This window comes from Danio aesculapii, chromosome 8, assembly GCF_903798145.1.
Source record: "Danio aesculapii chromosome 8, fDanAes4.1, whole genome shotgun sequence".
Lineage (NCBI taxonomy): Eukaryota > Metazoa > Chordata > Actinopteri > Cypriniformes > Danionidae > Danio > Danio aesculapii.
The window spans coordinates 41,669,880-41,697,427 of record NC_079442.1 but is presented as its reverse complement, the minus strand read 5'-3'; the positions used below and the strand labels follow the sequence as shown (position 1 = coordinate 41,697,427).

Below are 27,548 nucleotides of genomic sequence, written 5' to 3'. Positions count from 1 at the left end.
ACAACGGTTCCTAGGCAGGATTTGTTGACGTTAGAGGGAACGTTATACGACACTATAATACACATATTTATTATAGTTTTCATTTAGCTAAACCAAATAATAAACGACGTTCTGTGTTAGCGCTACAAAAACTATAGTAACGTTACGGTAAAAAAAAAACTCGGCTTAGCTGCTAACGTTAATTAAAAAAAGTTATTTTGAACACATCACAAGCTAACGTAAGTTAACGTTAACGTACTGAGAATATTTTTGTTAGCGGTAAAAACCCACAAACGCTTCAAGATGAGCGAACAGCTCAAATTTATCGTCGAGCAGCTGAACAAGGAGCCTTTCAAGAAAAACTTCAATCTCATTACATTCGACTCTCTGGAGCCAGTGCAGCTACTGCAGACTTTAAGTGATGTTCTGGCTGAAATTGATCCAAAGGTGAGCTGAAGATCAAATGTATTAATACTGATGAAAAATAAAAACACAACCTGTAGCAATACATATCTATAATAGTACATAGTACCATAGCGGTATATAAAAGGCGTTTTGTTTTACCATGAAAAGTAGGGCTGCGCAATATTTTATTTTTCTTCAATAAATATTGCGATATGAATACAGTTTCAGAAGACTGTTTCAATACAAACAGTATTCGGGTACAGAAATTTAATAATCACAATGCAAAAAAATGCCTTTCTTACTTTTTGTCTCGTTTCTTGTACAAATCAAAATAATTTCTTAGACCAAGTAAAAATGCTGTTTAGTTTTCATCGTCAGGAGAAATAAGTAAAAAATTTAGTTTTTTTGCTTTTATAAATGTAGAATTTTTTTTCTTTTAAGTGAAATAATCTTGTTTTCATTTTGAAATGTAGATATTTGGACTAGAAACAAGACAAAAATTCTAAGTAAGAATTTTTTTTTTTTTTTTTTTTTTTTGAGTAAATCATATACATTCCATATAAATACAGTGTTTAAATACAATTCTTTAACTTCTGGTTAACTATAATTTAGACTCAACATTGAATATCCTGTGATGCGACTATTGCGAATACATACATTGCGATATCGATGCTGAAACTATATATTGTGCAGCCATGATGCAAAGGATAGTTCACACCAAACTGAAAACTGTCATCTTTTATTTTATTTGTTCCAAACCAGTTTGACCTTTTTCTGTTGAACTTTCTTCTGTTGAACCACTGACTTGCATAGTATTTGTTTATTCAAACTTTAGAAGTCAATAATTATAGTTTTTTAGCTTTCTGCCAAATATCTTCTTTAATGTTTAACAAAAAAAGAATTTACTAAAGGCTTAAAACCACTCAAATGCGAGTAAATAGTGAGTAAATTTTCATTTTTGGTGAATTATCCTTTTAATATTATTTGACAGTTTCCCTTGAAACCACATTTTATATTTAGAGAGTGCTGTAAAGATCTTTATTTATGTAATGTGATCACACTGATTGTTTTTGACCCTTTTTTAATTCTGAATTCAGCAAGCCATTGATATACGCGAGGAATTGCCTGAGCAGACAACCAAGAGAATGTTCACCCTTTTGGGGATGCTGAAATACAAACCTTCTGGAGGAATGTCTGAAGTGTAAGACAAAAATACAGAAAAACTGTTGTTTTCTACTATCCGGCAAAAACAAAATAAATGCAATCTAATCAGCTTTGAAATGTCGATTCAACAGAAGCAGTTTTCGTCAGGGTTTGGTGTCGGGCAGTAAGCCTGTGGTGCACCCCATCTTGCACTGGCTGTTACAGAGGATTCCAGAGCTGAAGAAGAGAGCCTATCTGGCCAGATTCCTCGTCAAACTAGAGGTTCCTGCTGAGTTTCTGCAAGATGATGTCATTGCTGAGACCTACCACCAGGTATGCCTGCTGAAGTTATGACATGGTTTTAAAATATTTGTTTTTAGATTCTGTTCTCTCACAGTTTGATGCCATATAGAAATATATAATCCACACCAATGCGCAATAACACTCTTGTTGTAAATGCACATTGCACTTTAGTCGTCTACTTCCTTGAGCTCTTTAGAGTTATTGAAATGTCAAAATGTTTTTTTCATTCATCCACTGCTAAAATATTATATTATATTATATTATATTATATTATATTATATTATATTATATTATATTATATTATATTATATTATATTATAGAATTAGTGCAGTCAAACGATTAATCATGATCAATCACATCCAAAATTTATTTATTATGTATATGTGATGCATCAACTGGTGAAATTGCATATAATATAATATAATATAATATAATATAATATAATATAATATAATATAATATAATTAGTGCAGTCAAGCGATTAATCATAATCAAAATGTATTTGTTATCCATATATGATACACACACATACATAGAAACAAAACTATACTAAATAATGTTGTTACATAGTTAAATTTATATATAATTTGTATCATATATATTTTAAATCCAAATGTAAATAAACATGTTCTCAAATATATATATATATTTTTTATGTGATTAATTGCGATTAATTTTTGCTCAGCAAGATTTCTTTTGTTGTTGCCTTGTCTCTTAAATTTTCTTCAGTCTTATAATAGTGTGTATTCTATAGCAATAACTGATTTTCAGATCATTATGTAGTTCATTTATTTCTAAATATTTTATGAATGAATTGCTTTGAAAGTAATTTCAGCAATGTTGTTGATTTGTGCTGTTATTTGTCCAGATGTTACTTGTTTTAGTGATGTGGGTTTGATTGTGTTTATGTTAGATCTCTTTATTAAAACGAAAACAGTATACTAGACAATGTATATTGCTGTACATCTGTGCTGTTACTATGAATAGAACGACTAAAGAAAACCACTCACTGCACTTGACTGAATAACATTAGTAGCAGTTCTTATTTATCTGTGCTAATAGGGCAGATTTTTACTAGTCATGGGCAGGAACACGGGCAGAACATGCAAACTCCACACAGAAATGCCAACTGACCCAACTGGGACTCAAACCAGCGAGCTTCTTGCTGTGAGGCGACAGTGCTAACCACTGAGCCACTGTCGCTCAATTTGAGTCTTAATAAAGATATATTGTATAATTGCTTCTTTAATTTCTTAAAAATAGTTTAATATCAATTCATATTAATAACATTTAAAATTTAACTGCAGGCCATAATTAAATAATATAAGTATAGGATATAAGTATCCTAAAATGTTGTCATAAGATTGCAAAAATTATCAAATATTTTGTTTGTGTACCTTCTATAGATTCTGTATATATTTTTGCACGATTTGTGATTAAGAGACATTTTCATTCTATTGTTTTCATAGTATGAGGAGCTGGTGGAGGGCTTCAAGAACATCCACAAAGAGTGTGAACAGTTGAAGAGCTCTGGTTTCTCCACTGCTGAGATTCGACGGGTAAGAAAGTCAGTGTTGCCAAAGTGCCGACTGTTTGTATAGTCTTCTGTGTTATTTACACAATAATTTGTTGCTGCAGGACATTGTTGCAATGGAGGAGGAGAAGGATCAGCTCATCAAAAGAGTGGAACGTCTTAGAAAGAGGGTATGGAGCTTAAATGGTGTATGTAAAAAATGTGTTATGGAAATATATCTGCAAAATGTTTACTCTTTAAAATGCTTAAAAACAAAAGTTAAGCCACCTTTCCACAATTATTTGTGTACAACTGTCTTATTATTATGAAAGCCCATTCCCGCCACTAATTAAAAATAAATAAAATAAAAAAAAATTTAAAGTCAAAATTCTGAGATATAAAGTCTCAATTCTGAGTTATAAAGTCTCAATTCTGAGTTATAAAGTCTCAATTCTGAGTTATAAAGTCGTAATTCCGAGTTATAAAGTCAGAATTCAGAAATATAAAGTCAGAATTCTGAGATATAAAGTGTAAGAATTATCACTCTCTGAGTTATATATAACTTAGAATTCTGACTTTATTATTTTAATTTTATTTATTTATTTATTTTTTATTTATTCAGTGGTGGGAACGGGCTTCCATATTTTATGCCCTCTAATGGCAGAAACCTTGAAGTAAAACAGCTGCTTTTTTCGCTTTATCAACCGTGATGATTAATAGTAATTGACAACCAATTAGGGCTGCACAATATATTGTTTTAGCATTGTTATCGCAATGTACACGTCCTCAATACTCAGATCGCAAGATCTGAGACATCGAGTCGAGTTTGTATTTGACCAGGAGCTACAGTAAATTGCAAAGTTTAACCATGAAGTTACCAAAAGGTTTATAATTTGCATGTGTTTTTAAGGCCTGTGACTGTGTAAGCATTTCAAGCTAGTTTAAAGCATTCAGGCACAGAAAATTATAATATTTGTAACTTTAAGAAAGATTAATTGTATTGTTGTATATATAAAAATGAAGACTATACAGGGTTTTGTTTATTTTACATTTGATTTTTAGTGAACACTGCTATAAATTCCGCTGTATTTTTTAATGCTTGTGAGTGGTTTGTTATATTTCATGCAGAGACACTCCCCTATAAAGTAGTCCCAATCAATCTAAACTGATGAAGTCTTTCCAAACAGAGCTATTTATTTTATCTGGTGAAATTATACTCTTGAACTGCAGAAAAATGTAAATATTGCCATGTAAATTTTTCCAATATCATGCAGCCCTACAACCAATGCATTTATTTTATAAAATTAGAAAATGATTAATTAGGAATTAGTCATTTATAACTGCCCATTTTGCAAAAATAATCCTTATAGAATAGAATTTTATTGAAAAAAATTATACTGTTTTGTTCACTAGTCATTTTGATCTAAATTGTTTTATATTTGTTACGTTATCAAACTCTGCATGGCTCCTCAAAGCAAGCCAGACCCATAACAATAAATTATATAAAAATAAATAGGACACCTTCAAATTAATGAGGAGCCTGGAGTCTCCTCTCCTGTTCAAAAGGAAAAACAACAACAAAGACGATTGACCAAAGAAATAACGTAAAGTCAAATTTAATAAGATATAAAAATCTTGCGGAGGGAAAGCCAAAATAGCAAACAAAAAACTCAACATCTAACTTAAGTTTTAAAACCTGCAAATTACATGCAAAATAAAACAAATTAAATAACATTCACTTACCTCCCTACTAACCACAAAACATAACAAAACCTAATAAAACAAAAAGAACCACAACAAAAAGAAACATATACAACACAAAGAAAAACTTCAAATAAAATATATTTTTTGTATTATTGTTTTAATAAATAAAAAAATACACAACAATATTGTTTTGTAGAAATTAATTTGTTTGTGGAATTGGTGAAAAGACAGCTTAACGGGACAGAAAGCCCAATATAATGCCTGTTAGCAAGACGTCTACAATAAGCAAGATGAATCTGTTTTCATAAACATTTATTCATGCTTTGGCTAATGTGATCATTCTTTCAGCTAGTAATAAATGTGTATATTGTGTAATAAGCCATATCCTACAAAATAATAACATAAGTCTGCAGATTCTGATTTGCTGGAATTTGTAATGCTGTTCTGTTCCACTAGGTGGAGGCAGTGTCAAACCACCAGCGCATGCTGGACCTGGCCAGACAGTTAAGAGTGGAAAAAGAAAGAGAGGAATCACTCGCTCATCAGAAACAGGAGCAGAAAAACCAGGTAGAGACCATCAATACTTGCACCAATACTAGAGTTTGTATGTTTATATTTACAGAAAATATGTGAGTTCTATTTCCAGGAAGTTACTGTCTGCTAGACTTACTGATAACATAGACTGTGCTTCGTCTCTCCTATAGCTTTTCCAGGCAGAGCAGAGACTGCAGAGATGTCAGATCCAGCTCAAAGACTTACAGCAGGCAGCAGCAGACGAAAAGCCAGAGAGTAAGTTAATTCACTCAAGGAAACCGTTTCCAGAATGACTCTTGACTCATTGGTTTATAAAGGAATATTTCTTTAGTATTTTACTTTTTTGAAAGGTAACATGCATGTGTTTTTAAACTGCAGGCCTTATGAAGAGACTTGAGGAGGACATTAAGTTTAACTCCTACATGGTGTCTGAGAAGCTCCCCAGAGAGTTGGAGAATATGAGAAAGGTGGTGCAGTACCTACAGAAGGTGGCATCTGAGCCTGCTATGGGCCAGGCAGAATTGAGGGAGCTGGAGGACAAGGTGAGCCTTTAAAGGGATAGTTTCTATTTTACAGGAGATACTCAAACTGTTCCAACTGGTTCTGTTTATACACCCACTTACATATTGTATAATCAACTAAATGTAACAAAGTAAGCATCAACAGACTGGTTTTAGTCAAGAAGACATATTCTATTAAAGGGATTGTTGACCCAAAAAATTTAAATAGTAGGAAATACTATTGAAGTCAGTGCTTACAGGATTCCAGCTTTCTTCAGAATTTCTTCTTTAGTGTTTAACAGAAGAAATAATCTCAAAAAGGTTTGGAACAATATGGGTAAGTAAATTATGACAGAATATTCAGTTTTGGGTGAACTGTCCCTTTAAGACGGAAGTTTGAACTTGAATACTCTTCCAGTCAAAGTTTGAGATTGGTAAGATTTTTTACCATGAAAGGTCTGTAAAATCAGTAATATTGTGAAAAAAACTTCATTCATTCAATCATTTTCATTTTGGCTTAGTCTCTTTATTAATCTGGGGTCTCCACAGCAGAATAAACCGCCAACTTATCCAGCATATGTTTTACGTTGGGGATGCCCTTCCAGCTGCAACCTAATACTGGGAAACATCCATACATGCTCATTCACAAACATACCTTTCCACCTTTCATACCTTGTTGCCTTTCTAACTTACTCAATTCACCTATACCACATGTTTTTGGACTTGTGGGGGAAACCAGAGCACCCGGAGGAAACCCACGCGAACACAGGGAGAACATGCAAACTCCACACAAAAATGCCTACTGACCAAGCCGGGGCTTGAACCAGCGACCTTCTTGCTGTGAGGCGATTGTGCTACCCACTGTGCTGCCCCTTTTATAGATTACAAATTTAATTTATTCTTGTCATGCAAACTAAAAATTACCATAATTTTTTTTTGGTCTCCAGTGTCACATGGTTCTTCACACATCATTCTAAAATGCTCAGGGTTTTTTTTTTTGACAATAACATGATTTTTTTTTTATAAACAGCAAGATCAAAAGATCAGTGTTTGATTGAAATGGAAATCTTTTATCACATTACAAATGCCTTAGTCACTTTTGATAAGTGTTTGAACATTAATAAATACAGCACTGAAATATGTCTTTTGTTCATTAGATCAGAGAAACCAACACTGAGATCAACCATTTGATCGAGAAGAGGATGATGCGGAATGACCCGATGGATGATAAACTCTCTCTATTCAGGCAGCAGGTGAGGCGTCATCTCTCTTTTTCGCTTTTATCACCTACTTGACTTTGAAAGCTTGAACAGGTGTTGTTCTTCACAATTTACCTAATGAGTCATATTTATTTTGGGCAAGGAGATCACCCTGTCTATCTATCTTTATGCAGGGTTGAGTGATGTGTGATTTAGTTTTTGTCCCTTAGCATTTTCAGAATGAGAACACAGAGTATAGATGACCACGTGACTTCTGGCCTTCATACCCGTATGGAGAGATGATGCACTTGTCCTGCGTGTCTTTGAACTAAAAAGAATGTTTGATGTTCTCTGATTTGCTAATATAACAGTGTGCCAGATGTCTATTATCATATCGTATTACAATACTCTCTCAAAATCGGATTTGTCCTTCTGATGGCAGATGCTTTTGTGTAACATTTAGGCTGTATAATTGACCTTTGTCCGAGGCAACTGATCTTCCTACATAGCTGTTTCCAAAGGTCTATGCAGCAATTTGCACAGAACATTCTTTTGTATTTAGGTGGTGATATAGAGAGTGATATAGGTTTTTTTCTAGATTTTTTTTTTACTCAAGACAAAGACACAACAAGAACTAAGAGAAAAAGGGTTACATAAATAAATCCCAGCAATGTTTACGCTATCTGACAAAAGTCTTGTTGCCTTTCCATGTTTTAAGAACAACAAATAATAACTTGACTTCTAGTTCATCATTTGGTATCAGAAGTGGTTTATATGAAAGGCAAAGGCCTCTAGATTACGCTTATTTTACCAAAATAAAATATGATCATGCGTTGATTTTTAATTATTTTAATAGGACAGTAAGGTCTGACTTTGCTTAGACAAAAGTCTTGTCACTTAGCCGAAATAATGTACAGTATAGTATATAAAGTCATAGTGCAGTGGAAAAAGTATTAATATTGTGTATGACTCCCATGAGCTTGGAGAACTGCATCCATACATCTCTGCAATGACTCAAATAATCTTAAAATGATCTTATTAATAAAGTCATCTGGAATGGCAAAGAAAGCGTTCTTGCAGGACTCCCAGAGTTCATCAAGATTCTTTGGATTCATCTTCAATGCCTCCTTCATTTTACCCCAGACAAGCTCAATAATGTTCATATCTGGTGACTGGGCTGGCCAATCCTGGAGCACCTTGACCTTCTTTGCTTTTAGGAACTTTGATGTGGAGGCTGAAGTATGAGAAAGAACGCCCTCATACTGAATGTAACCCCAAACCATGATTTTTCCTTCACCAAACTTGACTGATTTCTGTGAGAATCTTGGGTCCATGTGGGTTACAATAGGTCTTTTGCAGTATTTGTGAAGATTGGGATGCAGTTCAACAGATGATTCATTGAAAAAAGTTCTGCCACTTTTCCATATGATCAACTAGAAGTCAAGTTATTTGTTGCTCTTACAACTGGGATCAACAACAAGAATTTTGTGAGGTAGTATACAAGTTTAAACACCAAGAAAAAGTTTTATATGCAATATAATCATTAGAATCTGTTATGGAGTTCACATATAAGTCTAAATCTATTCTGAAAATATAAAGTAAGCGTGTTTCCTTGAAAATTTACAATTATGGATGTAAATTTTAACCAGAAAAAGCAATAAAGTAATAACAAATTTACAGTTAGAGAGGTCTAGGTTCAGAGAGTAATTGAAGAATACAATTTTTGGGATAAACAAAAGTTTGGAAATAAGAATTTATTAATAAAATTGGAAAAGTCCACCAAAACACTTTACAGTAAGTAAATTCCCAAAATAAATAATTTAGTGTTTCTTCATATTGAGTACAAAATGAGCATTTGTGGGAAATTGTGTTATTAAATTTAGCTAGTTTGATATTTATTGGGTAGCAATTATGACTGATTTTGATTGAGACTTTGACAGCTTTATTAGATAGAGATGGGCTTTTTAAAGGTTGAACATCTTTTAACTTGAGCATCACATTTTTAGAATAGCAGGTTGGATGTTTATTTTATGTAGAAAAGCAATGTAAAAGCAGTGCAAATATATATTTGTATAGTTGTAATATATATAAAAAGCATAAACTAAAATTCATAATTTGTTATGGAATGAAATATACAACTAACAAAAAAGTTGTGAAAAAGAATACATTTAAAATGCAATGAATTTGTTCCTTTAGGCCGCTATTATAGTCCGTAAGAAGGAAACAAAGGTGGAGGAGTTGCAGGAGGCCCGTGAGGAGCTGGCGGCAGTAGAAAGAGAGTTGAACATGAAGAGCAGTCAAGCACAAGAGCGAGGAGGAGAGCTGATCCGTGGAGATGAGGTAATAAACACACAGTCCCCATCTGTAACGCAGAAACACTGCTGCATGTGCTTCAGCACTTACTAACAAACTCCTGCACTAAATGCAAAGTTGCAATAAAATAAAAAGAATTTGACAATAAAAAACTAAACAGGTTTGTAAGAGATAAACACAATGCACAGTATGCACACAGATTTAATATATTTCCTGGTTTTCAATCTTTTTTTGTTACAGTGTCAGAAGTGTGTACTCTTTCTTCAAGTAAACTGCATTCCAGACAGACTTGTTTACACTTGCCAGCCAATTTATTGGGTACACCTAACTAGTACTGCGTTGGACCCCATATTGTTTATAGAACTGTCTTGAAGGTGACCTATTTATACCCTTTTTACTAGAGGTGAAATAAGTCTCTGATGTCCCTAAGCTGTGTATGTGAAGTTTCAGCTCAAAATACCCTACAAATAATGTTTTATAACTGCTCCTTTTAGGCTTTGAGACAAATTGTGCTGTTTTGGTGACTGCCGCTTTAAATTCAAATGAGGTTGTGCTCTTTTCAAAAGAGGGCTGAGCTACAAATGCGTCAGCATAGTGGCAGATTCAAAAACAAGGCTAACGTCCTATGCTAATGAGGGAGAGCTCATCACCAATGGGCGGGGCTTTCCCCCTCTGATGACATGTACAACAGGAGAATGTCAATCAAACTGTTTCTGCAGACTGTTCTTATGAAGTGTTATTTTAAAAAAGCAAAATTAGTACATTTCTACTATTAGAAGCTGGTTATATTAACCTACTGTTCCCACACACCTGTTTATACCTCTTATTATAGTGATATTTGCATTATAGGCCCTCTTTAACTCTTCAAGGCTAAATTCAACAAGGTGCTGGAAACATTTCTTGGCCCATATTGCCATGAGCGATTCGCCCAGTTACTGCAGATTTGTTGTTCCAGCACATACTAAAAGATTTACATCTGGTGACTCTGAAGCACATTTAGAACTCCCTGTCATGTTCAGAAAACCAGTTTAAGATGATTTGTGTGACCACACTTGAAGTAGCCGTCAGAAAACAATTGCGCTGTGGTTACTAAGGTATGAACAAGAATTCTCAAGCAGGCTGTGGTGTTTAAACTATGCTTAACTTGCACTAAGAGGCCAAAAGTGTGCTAAGAAAACATTCCACCACCAATAGCCTGAATCCATGATACAAATCAGGAGTGATCCATAACGCTCCTGTTTATAAACACACAAAAAATTTTGTTAGAGGTGCAGTAGGTCAGTGTTTCCCAACCCTGTTCCTGAAGGCACACCAACAGTCCACATTTTCAACCTCTCCCTAATCAAACACACCTGAATCATCTTATCATAACATCAGAAGAGACTCCAAAACCTGAAATGAATGGGTCAGATAATGTAGACATCCAAAATATGTACTGTTGGTGTGCCTCCAGGAACAGGGTTGGGAAACACTGCAGTAGGTGATTGTCTTCAGAAACGTTTTTTGTTGTGCTGGTCTCTTCACATTCCAATAGTAATGATTAAAGTAAATTATCTCAATGTGTTTTTATGTATTTTTATATTATGGGTAAGGCAAAAAACTAAAAAATGTTCATCCAATTAAATATTGTCGGGCCGACAATTCCCATAATTCTGTTAAGTAGCCCAAACTGTCTGTCAGCAAATGCAGATTTGTCCAACCATTAGTGTCATTAGCGTGTGCATGCCTGCATACGCACCGCTCGTTCACGTGCACACGAGACAATAACAGTCACGGTAAAATCAAATGCTGAATTGAAACTTTTTAAAATCCTGAATCAGTATTGGAGTTACTCTTGCACACTGCAGGAAGGACGACACCATGGCTGAAGTATTTCTTTTAGACAGGTAATGTTCTGTTTTAAAATTATTTTAGTCCCCCAAAGCTGATGTAGATTGTGTTGTGTTATGAATGGGTTATATGCACAGAAGTATTGTTCAACTACTGAAATCTTTATTTTATAAAGATTATAAAGAAACTGACTATTTTCAGTTTCATAAGGGACCTTTTACAACATTGATATTGTAGATTTTTATTTAGTTTAACAACAAAACTCAAGTAAATAAAAAAAAAAAAAGTTAAAAAATAAAAAAAGTTTTATATGAGAATTGTGTCCTCAATCAGGTGGAAAGGTGGAAAGGATCCAACTCATTTTTTGTTTCCACATTACGAACTGCTTCCCTCTGGTAGAAATATAGAGTCCCAAAGTGTAGGTTAAACCGACTAAGAAACTAAGAAACTAAGAAATCCTTTGTACCTGTATCAGTGGGTTTATTTAATAAGAGTCTATCTTAATTACCATTATAAATTTTGTAACTGTTGTATTTTGTATTGTTTTTATTGCTTGTTTTTAGTGAATGTCTGCAGCAATATGGCGATGCCCATAACATATTTCCTGTCAAGGACAATAAAGTTTTACTACTACTACTACTACTACTAAATAGCGCGTTTCCGCCTAACCTGCTTTACTGCAGCTGAAGTTGCATTTATTCACATTGGTTCATTTTTTAACAATGACAGCCCCCCTTTACTGTTTACCATGCTACTCAGAATATTCGCTCTGAAATAGCATGTAAGTGTGGCTTGGTAATTTCTGCACGCCGCCAGCCAACCACTAACTACATTTCTGACTGGCGAATGACATGAACTAGTGGTTGTCTGCTGTCATGTCGCAGTGCGCGTGTTCGTGATTTCAGGAGGCAAGGCTTTGAAACACAGTTCCTCCCCTGCCGTCCAAAGATAATATGCTAACCAGTTAGCATTTTGGCAGTTCACCTACTGCACCTTTAAACCTACTTATTTAAAATGAGTTGAAACAACACAATTCTTAAGTTGTTTTTGGGGCAACCTAATTAATTTATGTTGAATCCACTTCAATTTGTAAAAACGATTAAGTTACTTAATTGATTTGTGTTGGGACAACAAGAAGGAATTGTGTGGAACCCAGCAATTTTTAGAGTGTATGATAAATTCTGACTCTACCGTCATTCTACCGTTTTCTGAAATACTCAGACCATCTTATCTGGTACCAAAAACCATGCCCTGTAGACAAATACATGCCTAAATTCTTTGATCCCATGTGATTAGCTTATTAATAATAATAAAATAGCTGAATTTTGACTGGTCATGTAGCACCAATTTCAAACACTTTTCCTAACTTTTCCTTTTTGTTCTGCACAGACATGTTCATATAGAGTAATAGAGGTAAAGAGCATAGGGCAGGTGACTGTTACATCAACTGGCTCAAAAAACTTTGTCACAGTCAAAGCTGTGATGGTTTTTTCCAGGATGTTTCCCACAGTCCCTGTCAGTGATGAACAGGCCGGTGTCTGTTTCTGAGACCTGTGAACTATCCTGTCCTCGCTTTTTGCTGTCCGTCTGCATTTTTTTCCCATCCTCTGCCTGCTCTGCAGCAGAGATATTGGCCAGCCGAGCAGATAGAGCGGCACCCTTGCTAAAATAGCCACCATCCCTCCTCCAATCCTGGACTTTCTTCAGTTTTATCAGCTTCCCCATGATAATGCTTTCGTCTGTCTGTGGCTCATCCAACTGTGAACAGTAGAAGCAGAGTGATGGATAGCTGAAACTAAGTAGATGTGATGAGGATGTCAAAGTCTGAGCCACTGAAATAGACAAAATCCATGTATGGTCAACATGTTCAAGGATACGGAAAGGAAAAAGGATTTTGCATTCTTGAGTTTACCTAAAACTTTTTGTAAGAATTAGGAAAACTCATCTAAATGACCGTTTTATATAGGATGAGGCCTTTTGATTTTGATATTTGGAGTTATTCAAAATGAATTAAATTAGTGAGAAGGTAAATCTTAAAGGTGCTGTATGTAAGTTTTTGACTCTTCTAAAGCATAAAAATACCATAATATGTTTGCAGATATTTAAGAAACATGCTAAGTGAATATATTTCACTGTAAATAATAAATCCGTAAAATTTATGGTAAGAAACCAGCAGCTGTGGTTGCCAGTACTTTACCGTTAAAAATACGGTACAAACCGTAAAAGTAATTTCTCATTTTTACGGTAAACTACCGTAATTTATTAATTTATAAAGGTAATATGTCTGTATTTTGAATTGCCAACATCTATACATCTTTTGTTACACAGACACGTTAGCACAGCCATATGCTGGTGATGATGAGTAAGTTACATAATGAACCAATGCTCATCACAAGCAACTTTTCCCACAAGCAGAAAAGTGCATCAGTATAAGGTACTCAGTGTCATTCACGCAGCTACTAAATACCAGTATGGTAACACGCATAAAATTAAGTCATGAAATAAACATTGTTTATAAACATTAGATGTAACATAAATCTCTAATGTACATAACTGATGGGGAAACAACTAAAAAGATCCATAGTAATGTCAACAAAAAGCATAAAAAGTGATGTGCCATGTAGGGAATTCTGGGAAAGTCAATTTACGGTTATTCGCTGTATATATGAAGGAAACATACCTTTAACCAGGTTATGGATTTTTACAGTAGCATTTTTACAGTTTTTTTACCATTGAAATCACGGCCATTTTTTTACAGTGTTGTTTATCTGAAAAACAATGCTGAAGTCAGATATTCTGCTTAGAAAATGTGTTTTCTGTGCCAGAACGCCGTCTTGTTTATGTTTTTTTTTAACCTGCTCTATGCCAGTTCAGCCAATTATAAATTCAGCACTCCGTGTTGCCTCGTTGGAAAACCGCATATTTCATTCATTCACTCAGGAAAACTCTCAAAGCATGCATCCGTGACCGAAATACAACCTCCAGTGGACAGTAGCAGACTCCGAAGTGAAACGCAGATAGAGTTTCACCTGAGGTTATTAATTAGCAAAAAATATTATGAACGTAATCATTAGGTAAGCAGGTTACATCATAACCGTGTGTCCTAACAACAGGCGACATGAGGATGTTTGCAGTGATAAGCAATTTGGCTGTTTGCACCAGACGAAACTCGACAAAAATTTAAATACAGCCATTCAGAAGCACAGAATATGCCATTTCTAATATATCAGTTGAAGGTGTTGGTAAGAATAAAAACTCCTTTTAATGCGAAAAATATTCCTTATATCGTGTGCCATTGCTTTTATTTAGAACACAAATTGGTGTCGTCAATCTGGCAACCTGCGATTTGCATTTGTTTTGGTCCAGGAAAGCAATACCTAGTTCAACCACTGGGTGTCAAACTTACAAAGTGCACCTTTAATATTGTTCATTTATGTCTGGTAACTTGATTTAACCCACTACCCTTTATTTAAGATAATTTTTTGTAGGCTAGTAAGCGGTTTACAACTACAGGTACAAATGCTCTAGTCTTGACTTATAAGCACATTTATAATGTGCTTAATAATTGTACTTTCAAAATTTCTGAGTGATTAATTTTTCATTACTAAATTAAGTATCGCATTATTTACAAATCATTTGTATTTAAGAATAGTCAATGGTTTTTAAGATCATTCAAAATGCGTAAGTAAATGTTTAATAAACTATTGAAACCAACGCTTGGATGTCTTATTATTCAGGCATATATTAATGGTTAATATGTATGTTAACAAATGCTTTATTAACACAACTTCATGCAGTTTTGTGAGCTAATCTAAAGTGCGGATAATTTATGCTTCGTAAATTTCTTATTAGTTAAGTTTACTCATGAACTCATTTTGAGAGGATCACGTGCTTATGATTGCTTGCGGCTGGCCCCGCATTATCCAATTTATCATTCACCAATCAGACCACTCCTAAGCCACTATAAATGCCCTAGGTTTCATATCACATTCATCTTCGTTTTGAAGAATCCCCCTTCCACCCTTACTTCTCCTCCTTTCCTAGATGGGTAGCACGGTGGCCCAGTGGTTAACACTGTTGCCTCACAGCAAGAGCGTCTTTGGTTCTGGTCATTACTAAACCAGCCGAAGTTTCTGTGCGGAGTTTGCACATTCTCCCCGTGCTCGCGTGGGTTTCTGTTGTCTGTTAAGTTTCTAATATCAAAATGAAAATAGCAGTTTCTTAAATCATGTTTCAATTTTATTGTTAAGAAAGTGAAACAACGTAGCCAGGGTGATGTGAATAAGGTTATAAAGTACACTGTTCCTTTTGAAGATTTACCCAACGTGTCCTACGGAGTTTGTTTACCATATCAAACTTGCGAAGTCTAAACTTACAAGGAGAGGATGCAGGACTGAACTGTGTGTAGGCTACTTAATATTGAGGGAAAAGCCCCAATCAGGCGAATGTCTGCAGCCCCAACTCTGTTTTCAGATGTCTCCATCTTCCCCCATCCACAGTGAGACTGAGCAGCAGAGTTTTAGAATGAAAATGGCCTCTCCAGCGTTTTCAAAGTGCTTCGTTTTCGATGCTCGAAAACTCCGGCGTAGTGTGGACAGATGGCGTAACTGTATCAAAACTTATGCGTTTTAAAACTAGAACGTATTAGTTTCAACGGGGCCTAAGTTAATTGACAAGTCCAAATCAGCACCATAGACATGCACTTAGTAAGTAGTTATCTCTTAAGAGCAATCGCTATTTGTTCATTAGCTACTACAGCAGGAAGTTCTCGAGTTCTACCTGAGCTCAAACTCCCCTCTTGCCTTTCAACGGGAGGGAGCCCCGTGCTCGAGGATCTTTTGAGCTCAGGGCTCTCTCCCGGGACAACATGCCAAACAAGCTTTATAATCAATCATCCGTTAAGTATGAACTCATGAAATAACAATTAAAGACTTAGTATCATATGAACAATAATCTTTGCATTCCTATCTAAAAAATTTAATTACTGTAAAAATTGGATTAAAAAAACAATATAATAATTTAACAATATAATATGATTTCATCATATAATAACTTTATAACTTCATAATTATAATGCAATATAATATTTCAATGTTATTTAGCGATGTTTAAACTGCACAGTAATTTTATTTTAGTTAAGGTTGCAAAGATTTATTTTTCATTTGATACAGTTTCATTTGTGTATCTTCAAATGAAATGAATAAAGTCGTTTATGTTCTTTTTTCCTGTTTAGAATATAACTAAGCCTTTAATTGTCATCTATAAGGGATTTATAAAGCATGGATAGTCCTCACTAGATTAGGTCACAAAACTGGATGAAGTTGAGTTAATAAAGCATTTATTAACATGCAAATTAACTATTAGTATATGCCTGAATAATAAGAGTTATACATGTTAATTTGAAAAAATTACATTTATCAATAATTTACAAACTCATTCTGAATGATCTTTAACCACCAACTATTCTTAAAAAGTGATTCTGATTTGTAAATAATGCAATATTTAATTTAGTGATGAAAAATGAATTATTAACAAAGTATGAAAACACAATCATTAGGTATAATGTACATGTGCTTATAAGTCAAGAAAAGAGCATTTGTAGCTGCAGTTATAAAATGCTTACTAATGTTTATTAATGTAGAGTTAATAGTTAACACAATGAATTCACTATTTGCTAATGCTTAATAAATGATTCATAGTGTGTAGTTATTATAAAGTATTACCATGTTGTATGTAAAAAATTTTAATTACTCTTTAAAGTTTAACCAGTATAATTCAAGTGTGATTACTTTTTTGCTTAAATCCTTTTTTTAAATAAGTAAAACATGGGACAACATAAAATTATTCTTTTGGCAATTGACATTCTGCAACTAATGTTGTCGGTTGAACTTAGCTTGTTTGAAAATCTGCAATAACACATTTTAATAGTATTGGTGCTTGGATCATTTGCAATTAGAACACGAGAACACAGCACAGCATTATTGCAGCTCCCCTCCCAACCCGCACCAACCTTGTCTGCCCTTGCTGTCCCAAAATACACAAAGAATAAACTCTCACACACAATCTCTGCGTGCCCCAAGTGACATACGGCACATTGTGTGATTTCTGAGTTTGCTCTCTCAACATTTATAGCCATTGGCAGTACTGACAGAAGAATAGCCTGAGCGCGCTGCCAGATGAAGATGTTTTTTGTCCCTCTGGCTGCATGCCTCCGGGCTCAGGTTTCTTTTGTTGCGAACCACCGAGATGTCCCAGCGGCACCCTGGTTTGCCCCTTCTTCACACCCCATTCATTCCTCTGAACTGATTCTCACCTTGGTCTCACCTTACCAAAGATGAGCCGAGGCCACAATGTTCTCCTGACTTTGTCCTTTTGCATCTTTTAACCCATCATATGAGATGGTGCGCGGACATCAATATCGTTTTCCCATGCGAGACGGGTGGCTTTGCTCTGTTTGCGGTCATTAGTGAGACATGGTCACTCAACCAGGACTCATTGTGTTTGGGATCTGTGTTTATCCCGTCTGAATCCCGTCATTTTCTCATTGCACAGCAGATTTTTTTTCGCACCCTTTTATATGATGTTGGAGTTACTTTGATATTGTATTGTATACATGCAATCATTTACTGTCTTTCATTTTTATAATTTTTGAAGGATATTTTTGGGTAAGGTTTTTAAGGGTATTTTTTGATTATTTAATAAGTTGTTGACATGAAGTAGACCTGTTTCTGAGACTATCCTGCTTTGTGACATGTTTATGTGATGTGAAAAATTATATTTTAAATGGAACTTTGGTCACACTTTATTTTAATGTAAAGTTCATGCTATTAACAGACTATTAATTTAGACATTGAGCTCAATAAACTACTAATTAGCTGTTTATTAACAGTTAGTAAGGTAGTAGTTGGGTTTAGGTATTGGGTAGGATTAGGGATGTAAAATAAACAGGTAGTGTCCACTGATCTATTACAGATCCGTGGTATTATCTTAATAATAGGCAGGTAATAAGCCAGACTTTGTGTTTTCTTGTTATGCAGATTTGATTACTTAGAATGAATCTACGATCAATCTACGGTCACACCACTGGACTATTTAAAAATAGAGATTAAACAATAGTAAAACAGATTAAAATAATGGAGAAAAGTGGTGAATGATACTGTATTCATTCATTTAGATTTTTACTTCAATTTTTGACAATAAAAAAATATTATTTATTTGTTTATTTATTTATTTTTCTTTGGGTCCTTTTAAAATATTTAACAGCACCCTCATAATGTGATTATAATGAGATATTGGCAATACATGACTTAAGATTTACTGGTTGAACTAGATATTGCACTCCTGTTTCAAAACACAGGCAAGTGCAGGTTGAGGACCAACTGGAATGTGTCTGACTATCAAGCCTAAAGGCTGCTTTAAGTTGTGTTCTGAATAAAAAGCAACGGTATGTGATAGAAGGAATGTTCTCCATATTAAAAGCAGTTTTTGTTCTAACCAACACCTGAAATTTATATTTTAGAAACTGCTTCCATTTCTTCACAGCTGAACAACAGAAAACTATGACAATTATGACCTCAGGTACCCCTCATGTGCTTTATTTAGTGTTAAATGCTGATAATGTGAGTTTTAGTGCCTTTTTACATGACATTTATTGCCATAACACTGAAAGCAGCAGCAGGTAGTTCACCTCAGATCTTGAAAATAAAAAGCAGTTTTAAATTGAACTGTGACTCAGATCAGTGATTCAGCATCTACATTTAATAATGTTAAAGATGTTTAGTATGTATTAATTAGATTATAAACCTTACCATTTTATTGGAGTGAAGTGAGTGCACTATTCTGTGCTTCTGAATGGCTGTATTTAAATTTCAATTGTGTTTCGTCTGGTGCAAACAGCCAAATTGCTTATCACTGCAAATCTTGTCATGTAGCATGTTGTTAGAGCACGAGGTTACAATGTAACCTGCGGTTATTTAAGGTTTAATATTTATATTTTTTGCTAATTAATAACTACCTCATGCAGAACTCTAAATCTGCATCTCATTTCTGAGGCTGCTACTGTCCACCGAACATCACATTTCGTTCATACTTTGAGAGTCTTTCTGACTGAATGAATAAGATGCGCTTTTTTCCAGGAAACTTGGCTAAAGTGGCATTGTGCAGGTTAAAGGGACTAAAACAAAAAGACAGACGTTCCGGCATGGAAATCCCATTTTTAAAAGCAAAATTTTTATGCTTTAGAACAGTCAAAAACTTACATACAGCACTGTAGAAGGGTTCTTTGTGTGGAGAGAAGAAGACAGGGTCGGCGATAAGGTAAATGACAATTTTATTATTGTTATTTCTTTTTTCTGGTTCAACACAAGGCTCAAAGGCGCTGGTTGTAGCTCAGCTCTCTCTCCCGACTGGTCTCTCGCTCCCTTAAGAAGGCGTCTCTCTGGCCCAATCACTAGAGAAAGCAGTTGTTATTATTTATTTCTGATTGGGCTACTGACCAGCCACCAGTGTCTCCACTCACTCTCCCCCCTTTCTGTCATTTCATGTCTTAATTAAAGTTTGGATTTTCTTTTTGTTTGTTTCAGTTTAAAAGATATGTGGCCAAGATGCGTGGCAAGAGCAGCACGTATAAGAAAAAGCGTCAGGAGATAGCTGAGCTGAAGGCAGAGTATGGTGTGCTACAGAGAACTGAAGAGATCCTGAGAGAACGACACACAGCTGGACAACAGCAGCTGGTAATAACACACATCTTTTTCCTCTGTCCATAATGCCTGGAAATATTTCGATTTCTTGAAACTTTTTTCAAGCCAAGAACCACAGTTTTAGCTAAACATGTTCTTCAGTGTTTTGATGTAGAAGAAAAGTCACCTACACCCTACATAGCCAAAGGGTTAGTAATTTAAAGTCTGCGTGAACCGGAAGTTGCTGAGACTTTTATTTCATTATGTTGATTGCTTTCAACTGAGACTGAATATTGAGTAGGAGGCGGGGCTTTCCCTCATAGCAAACCATAGATATTTACATTAGATGTCGCCTACCCTGTTGTTGTTTGTTGGAAGTAATGCATCAATAGAGCTGCCATTTTCGTACAGGGTAGCGCTCCATTGACATGAATGCGAGACCAAGCTGCAGTGAAGGACTGTGGCCATCCAGAGCCCGAGAAATACACAAATATGCATATATCTATGATCGGGAGTTTTCCCGGTGGTCATTATGCAAATATTTTTTTAAATTACGAAAATTATAATTTTCCATCACTTTTCTATATTGATGGATAAGTGATTGCACTGGCATTGCTGACAAAGAACGAGTGTTTGTGCGCATGGAAATGTACTATCCACCCTCCTGCCTTCACTTCTCATTCTGACTGAGGGAGCGATTCGTTTGTGAATGAATCTCCATAATGAACGACTCGTTCACTGAGCCGACAATAATACAGGTTTCTGGCACCGCAGCATCTCGTTGTCATATTTCATTTACATTTACATTGTTTGCTTATTTTATTCAACAAAACTACCATAAGCTTAGTATTTAGTGCAAATTAGAGCTACTTTGTCGTATGGTGAATGCAGTGACTTTATTATCATCAATAATGCTACTTGTTTTGCATAAAAGTTTATAACATATAAAAACATAAACTAAATCTTACCTATGAAATGTGATGACTTTGTGCTTTGTTTTCTTTGTTTGCTCATTACTACACCCGTACACAGCCCTAAAGTCCAGCATCTTCACAATGTCACACTGTCTTGACTGCGGTTGAATGACACTTGTCCTGGAAACACTGTACAAATGTGGCGGCGCTATTGACGCATGCTCGTGATCCCTATGTGATATCTAGTGTATAGATCTATGATAGCAAACAAACGGGTATTAATATGCAGTTGCCATGGAAGCCCTCAGGTTGACGTCAACAGAAGGACCGCCACACCAGATGCAGAAGCAAATGGTCAGACTTTTATTGGAGATTACAAGAACAAACAAATTATTTTTTTTCAGTGGATTAACTTGCATGGATTAATTATTCACCTTAAGAATAACAAAAGAATGAGCTAGCAAACTTTTTTTCAAGCCAAGGACCACAGTTTTAGCTAAAACTTTCTTCAGTGTTTTGGGGTGGAAGAAAAGTCACCTACACCTTACATAGTAAAATCTGCATGAACCGGAAATTGCAGAGACTTATTTCAGTATGTTGATATACTTCCAACTGAAACGGAATATTGAGTAGGAGGCGGGGCTTCCCCTCACAGCAAACAAAGACTATGGATTACATGACATGTCACTCGCATAGTTTTAAATGGCTTGGACCAGTCGTGTGTTTTTACGACAGTTTTTGTGGTCAACAAACACACTGGAATCTCAACAAATACTTGCTCCACAGACATAAGAAATCTGTCCACATACTGTAAAGCTTAAAATTTCTACTTTTAAATGAACCAACTGCACTAGTTTTTTGTTTTTTTAATCTGTGTGAAACTAACACGGTATACAGTCCATCCTGTCAAATGCACATCACATTATAGCAACTACTCAAATGCCCACAAACTTGTAAACAAAGAGTCGCTGTCATTTCTGGAGGAGATTCGTTATCTAGACCAAGTAGTGAATTACTTCTAAAAAGCAGCACGTTCTGATGAAGCATTTAAGAGGATGATAATGTGTAGAACGGCCATAAATAAGGTTGGTGTTGTGATCTCGTTCTTTTCAAGTGCGCATGCGCAATAGCTCGGTCAGCCATTGAAAAATGCAGATTTTGTTTGATTTGAACATTTAGAAACAAAACATGAGACTTGTTGTTTAATTTTACTGGTGATTGCAAATATTTAATGTAATCGTAAGCTTGGCTAAAATATGGAGAATTTGAGGTTTCCCCACTCAAACACAATGCCCGAAAGGCGTTTTAAAGATGGCCACCGAGTGAAATGACTTGCCTTAAAAGGACTTTGTAGCAAACAAATCGGTATTAATATGCAGTTGCCATGGAAGCCCTCAGCTTGACGTCAACAGAAGGGCCGCCACAAATGCGAATGACTAATTAATTAAAGATTACCGAAACAAACCAATTTTTTCAGTGCATTTATTTGCACAGATTAATTATTCACCTTAAGAAAAACAAAAAAAATAATAAGATAGCAAAATAAAAATGGTAAATTTAGATTTCAAGCCAAGTTTAACAGCAAATTCCTATTTTTGGCTGAAAATTTCAGCATATGCTGGATTATCCCTGTCCACTATCCCTATAGTTGTTATTGTTTTCCCTATACAGCTTTCTTTGCATTAAAAATCATATTGCAATTCAATCTCTGCATCAATTCAAACTCTAGAACTTTCTTTAAATAGTGTACATCCCATCTTGATGCCAACCGTTGTCTGGTTGCATGTATCAGCAAATCATTTCACCATCTTTTACGCACTGACACATAATCTACCTTCCCTGTACCCATCCCCTGTCTATTCAAATTGTGTTAACGCTGAAGTTACAGCACCTTCCTGGAAATGACTTCACACCTCTGAGCCCTCCCTCGGACTGACTTGCTGATAGCCCATTTGACGCAGAAAGGCTGAGCTGGGGCTATTTGTGAGATGACATGTGCTCCCTGTCTGCATCCCATGCTGTTATTTTTCGAGTAGGGGAATTTTCCTCCTCCATTTGCGGTTGGTTTGCACGAGCCTGGGCCACCCGTCCTGTTGGCACCTGATCCTCTGTTCCCCTCAGACAGCCTGGGCATCAGTCAACCTCCTGCCAACACACTCGTCCACATGTCATTTCATGTGCAAAGTGCATCTGTATCAAGACCATTACAAATTCATCAGTCAGTAAAGTCTGTCCTCACATCTTGTGTCATGGAAAATGATTGTATGCACTACAAAGCAAGGAAAGGGTTACTGTACAGTTTTGGCTTCTGTTGGTAATCATGCTGTTTGTCTCTGTACATATTAACTGGCCAGAAGTGTTGTACTGACAATTAGAACACTTTAGCAACCTGCCTAGTAAACTCTCAAAACCTTATATCCCACTGCACTAAATGTTTTAGCCTTGTTTCTGGTACAGATATTAAAATAAAATTCTGGACAAGTAAAGATATTGTTTTGTTTAAAAAATAATAAGTCAAAATTAACTGAGCATTTTACAATGTTCATACGGTCATGGAAAACCTGGAAAACTCATGGAATTTTTGGAAAAGTCATGGAAATTATTCATTCATTCATTTTCCTTCGGCTTAGTCCCTTATTCATCAGGAGTCGCCACAGCGGAATGAACCGGCAACTATTCTGTTTTACATATGTATATGTTTTATACAGCGGATGCCCTTCCAGCCGCAACCCAGTACTGGGAAACAACCATACACTTCCGCATTCATGTACACTCATACACTAGGGCCAATTTTGTTTACGCAATTCATCTATAGCGCATATCTTTGGACTGTAGAGAAAACCGGAACACCCGGAGGAAATGCACGTCAACACTGGGAGAACATGCAAACTCCACACAGAAATGCCAACTGACCCAGCCGGGACTCAAACCAGTGACCTTCTTGCTGTGAGGCGACCCACTGAGCCACCATGGGAATTAGTTTAACAAATATTTTTATACTTGAATATAGGTTAGTCAATTCAATTCAATTCACCTTTATTTGTATAGCGCTTATACAATGTAGATTGTGTCAAAGCAGCTTCACATAAAAGGTCACAGTAAATAGGAACAGTGTAGTTCAGTTTGTAGTGTTTAAGTTCAGTTCAGTTGAGCTCAGTTCAGTGTGGTTTAATAATCACTACTGAGAGTCTAAATATTGAAGGGCAAATCCAACGATGCGCAGCTCTACAGATCCCGAACCATGCAAGCCAGTGGCGACAGCGGAGAGGGAAAAAAACTTCACTAATGGCGGAAGTGAAGAAAAAAAACCTTGAGAGAAACCAGGCTCAGTTGGGCACGATCATTTTAATTACTCCGCTGGCCAAACGTCTTGTGCAGAGCTGCAGTCTCAGTGGCGGAGGCTGGAAGCTGGCCTCAGCGAAGACTCGTCTGTCCCTGGAGCGTCACAGGAATCAGTCTCATGTTCTTCACTCTTCCATGACCATCACAGTAGCTGCTCGGGATTCGGCCTGGTCCAGGATATGGAAACCTTTGTTCATCTCGTCGTTGGTCTTGGATCGAATCAGTGGCTCTGCATAGTCTGAGGGCCTCGGGAAGAGTATCCCCAGGTGGAAATGGAGAATAAAGAAAATAATTAGCGTAGCTGATGTTCACAGTGTATATCAACAAGATGCATAACCTGTGTGGGAGCCCCCTAAGTGGAGCACTAAGTGTATGCTTTACTGAACAGATAGGTCTTTAATCTAGTTTTGAATTGGGAGAGTGTGTCTGAGCCTCGGACGTTATCAGGAAGGCTATTCCAGAGTTTTGGAGCCATATATGAGAAGGCTCGACCTCCTTTACTCGACTTTGCTATTCTAGGTACTACCAGAAGCCCTAAGTTTTGAGTCATCATTACTTTTTAAGTTTTAACTTACTAAATTTGAATGTGCGTTGTTTTTCAGATTATTTACCATGTATACGTAGACAATACATAAAAATTTAAAGGTCATGCAATTTTAGTAGTAAAAATCGGTATAAACCCTGATTTTTCTTTAAACAAGCAAAGTAATCTGCCAGTGGGGTAAGTAAAATAATGTTGATTTTGGTTTAAAATATGTATATTTTACTTACCCCATGGGCAGATAATTTATCTTGTTTTAAAGGGCACCTTTTCATCTTTTGTAAGCTGTTTGGACAGAAATGTGTGTACAGTAGGTATAGCGTGTCCACAGTCATATTGGAGTGATAGAAATACAAAAAGTCTCTTTTTTTTTTATTTCCCGACAATAAATAGTATCCAAATCCCTCCCATTTTGAGGCCCACTGCAATGTGACGTAGGAGTGCGGTTTCCCTGCCTATTGAATTGATTGACAATCACAAATTAACATGTCTCCGTAGTAACGCGTATAATCATATCAACAAGACAGGACTTGAGCAAAGCAACTGGGATTAAAAGATCTGCTCAGCTCATTGTGATCATCAATCACCATTAAATGTGATCAAGAAGGAGTTTTACAAGTTTGAAATGTTTTTAAAACGGTGCATGTTCGTAATAAATACAGTACAATCTCTACGTAATTCAACACCACAGCCGCATAGTGTCAGTACAATTATAAAAGAAGACACTTCAATCCCGGTTTGTGGACATTAAATCTGTTTTTTTTTTGTACATTAACATAACGGATATCTATACAGCAGTGGATATAAACGTGTATCCTGTCACATTTGTCATGCAAAAACATGTGTGTGTGCGTGCACAAACTTTATAACAACATTGTGTGTGACTCATCTTTGCAGAAAGGCTTGAATTAACTCCACAACAAAATATATCAAATATTACATTTGGAAGGGTTCTTGCTGTAGTAAGGGAGATCTGCTTTAATCTTGTCTGTCACTGTGCTGTTATCTATGTGAAAGCTACGGCTCTGAAACGCACGTGAGAATGGTGGGCGGGGAGAACCAGCTCATTTGCATTAAAGGCACAGGCGACAAAAACAGCCACAATGTGATAACAGCTCAAATTTCCCAGATTTAAAAAAGTAGAATAAATAATCTGATGGGTATTTTGAGCTGAAACCTTACAGACACATTCTGGAGACACAAAAGGCTTATCTTATATCTTGAAAAAGGAGTAAAATACGTGCACTTAAAAAAAAACTCACTTAATTTTGACTTTTTTCTAAAGACAAAAAGTATTTTTACTTGTCTTGCAAATGCTTCTTAATTTAAGTAATGTTTAATATTTGGACTAGAATCAAAAACTTGAAGTTATAAAAGCATTTTTTGCAGTTCATCCCCTTTGACGCAACCTAGCAACCACTCGAGTACTCTAGCCATTTGTCTAGCAATAGCAACACACTATGCTCTAACCAGCCAAAACACTACAGTAGCATACAGGCAGAAAATTCTAGCAACCAATCAGAAAAATTTTACCATCTGCCTAGTAACACCCTAACAACCAGACAAACCCCACTAGCAATGCTCTAGCATCCAGGCAGAAAAGGCAACCACCTGGAATGAAATCCTCTAACCATCTGCCCAGCAACGCCCTAACAACCAGCCAAAATACCCTAGCAATGCTCTTCCATTCAGACAGAATATCCTAGCAACTACTTTGAAAGCTTTATTTGTCTAATAACATCATAACAACCAGCTGGAAAACCCTAGCATATCCTAAGAACCACCTGGAATAGTTTTTCTGTCTGCCTAGCAACATCCTAACAACAAACCAAAAAGTGCTAGCAAGGCTCTAGTCGTGTACCGCTGCATTCATCATTTTTGCAAGCTTCCTCTTTTCCCCTGACTAGTCTAAATGTCTAAAACGCCTAGATGAAAGTAAGTTGAGTCCTATTGAAGTGTCAAAATGGGATTAGTCATGTAATATTCCCAGGATATATTACTCAGCACATTTCTGTCCTATTATAAAACTAACGGGCATTAGTTTAAGCTTGACCTGTGAAGATCCCTCTGTAGGGAATGAAGTATTTGTGACTTTGAGTATTGGATGTCTATAGACATATGGCAACATTCAATAATTCAAAATAGTAATAATGAACATACACAATATTGATATTGTGGCCACCTAAAATTACTGTGAATAATTATTTACTATTTTTTAAAGAATATTTATATTGCTGTATTAGCTGTTGATCATCTTTAGAATTAATAGGTGATTTATTTTCAAATATGAATATTTTCACATTAATCTGGCCCATAATATAAAAAATTCTGACTTTTTATAGGCATTTTGTTCATTAACTCTGTACAGTAAGGCTCCATTTGTTAACATCAGTTAATTTAACTAAAGTCAATGTAATGAAAACTTCAAAAGCATTTATTAATCTTAGGTGAAGTTAATTTCTTAATTAATGCCTAATAACTCATTAAAATCAAAAGTCATAATCTTTTAATTAAATTTAGTTAATGACGTAATAAAATTCTGTAGTTTTTTTATTAACTTCAGCATTAAAGTATAAATATCTCTAACTGTTGTTTTTAACGCATTAGCTAATGTTTACTAATGAAACTTTACTGTAAAGCGTTCGCTGT

General features: G+C 35.6%; 1 protein-coding gene across 1 annotated transcript in view; it reads left to right on the top strand.

Moving 5' to 3' along the window:
• The window catches only part of ift81 (intraflagellar transport 81 homolog), a 38,798-nt gene continuing 11,250 nt past the window's right edge, over positions 1 to 27,548 (top strand). Inside the window, exons 1-11 of the mRNA XM_056463997.1 lie at positions 1 to 426; positions 1,482 to 1,585; positions 1,680 to 1,860; positions 3,301 to 3,390; positions 3,470 to 3,535; positions 5,505 to 5,615; positions 5,753 to 5,837; positions 5,961 to 6,124; positions 7,240 to 7,335; positions 9,478 to 9,621; positions 20,007 to 20,156. Of these exons, the coding sequence (XP_056319972.1) occupies positions 283 to 426; positions 1,482 to 1,585; positions 1,680 to 1,860; positions 3,301 to 3,390; positions 3,470 to 3,535; positions 5,505 to 5,615; positions 5,753 to 5,837; positions 5,961 to 6,124; positions 7,240 to 7,335; positions 9,478 to 9,621; positions 20,007 to 20,156 (1,335 nt within the window). The 5' untranslated portion in view covers positions 1 to 282. The remainder of the gene's footprint in view (positions 427 to 1,481; positions 1,586 to 1,679; positions 1,861 to 3,300; positions 3,391 to 3,469; positions 3,536 to 5,504; positions 5,616 to 5,752; positions 5,838 to 5,960; positions 6,125 to 7,239; positions 7,336 to 9,477; positions 9,622 to 20,006; positions 20,157 to 27,548) is intronic.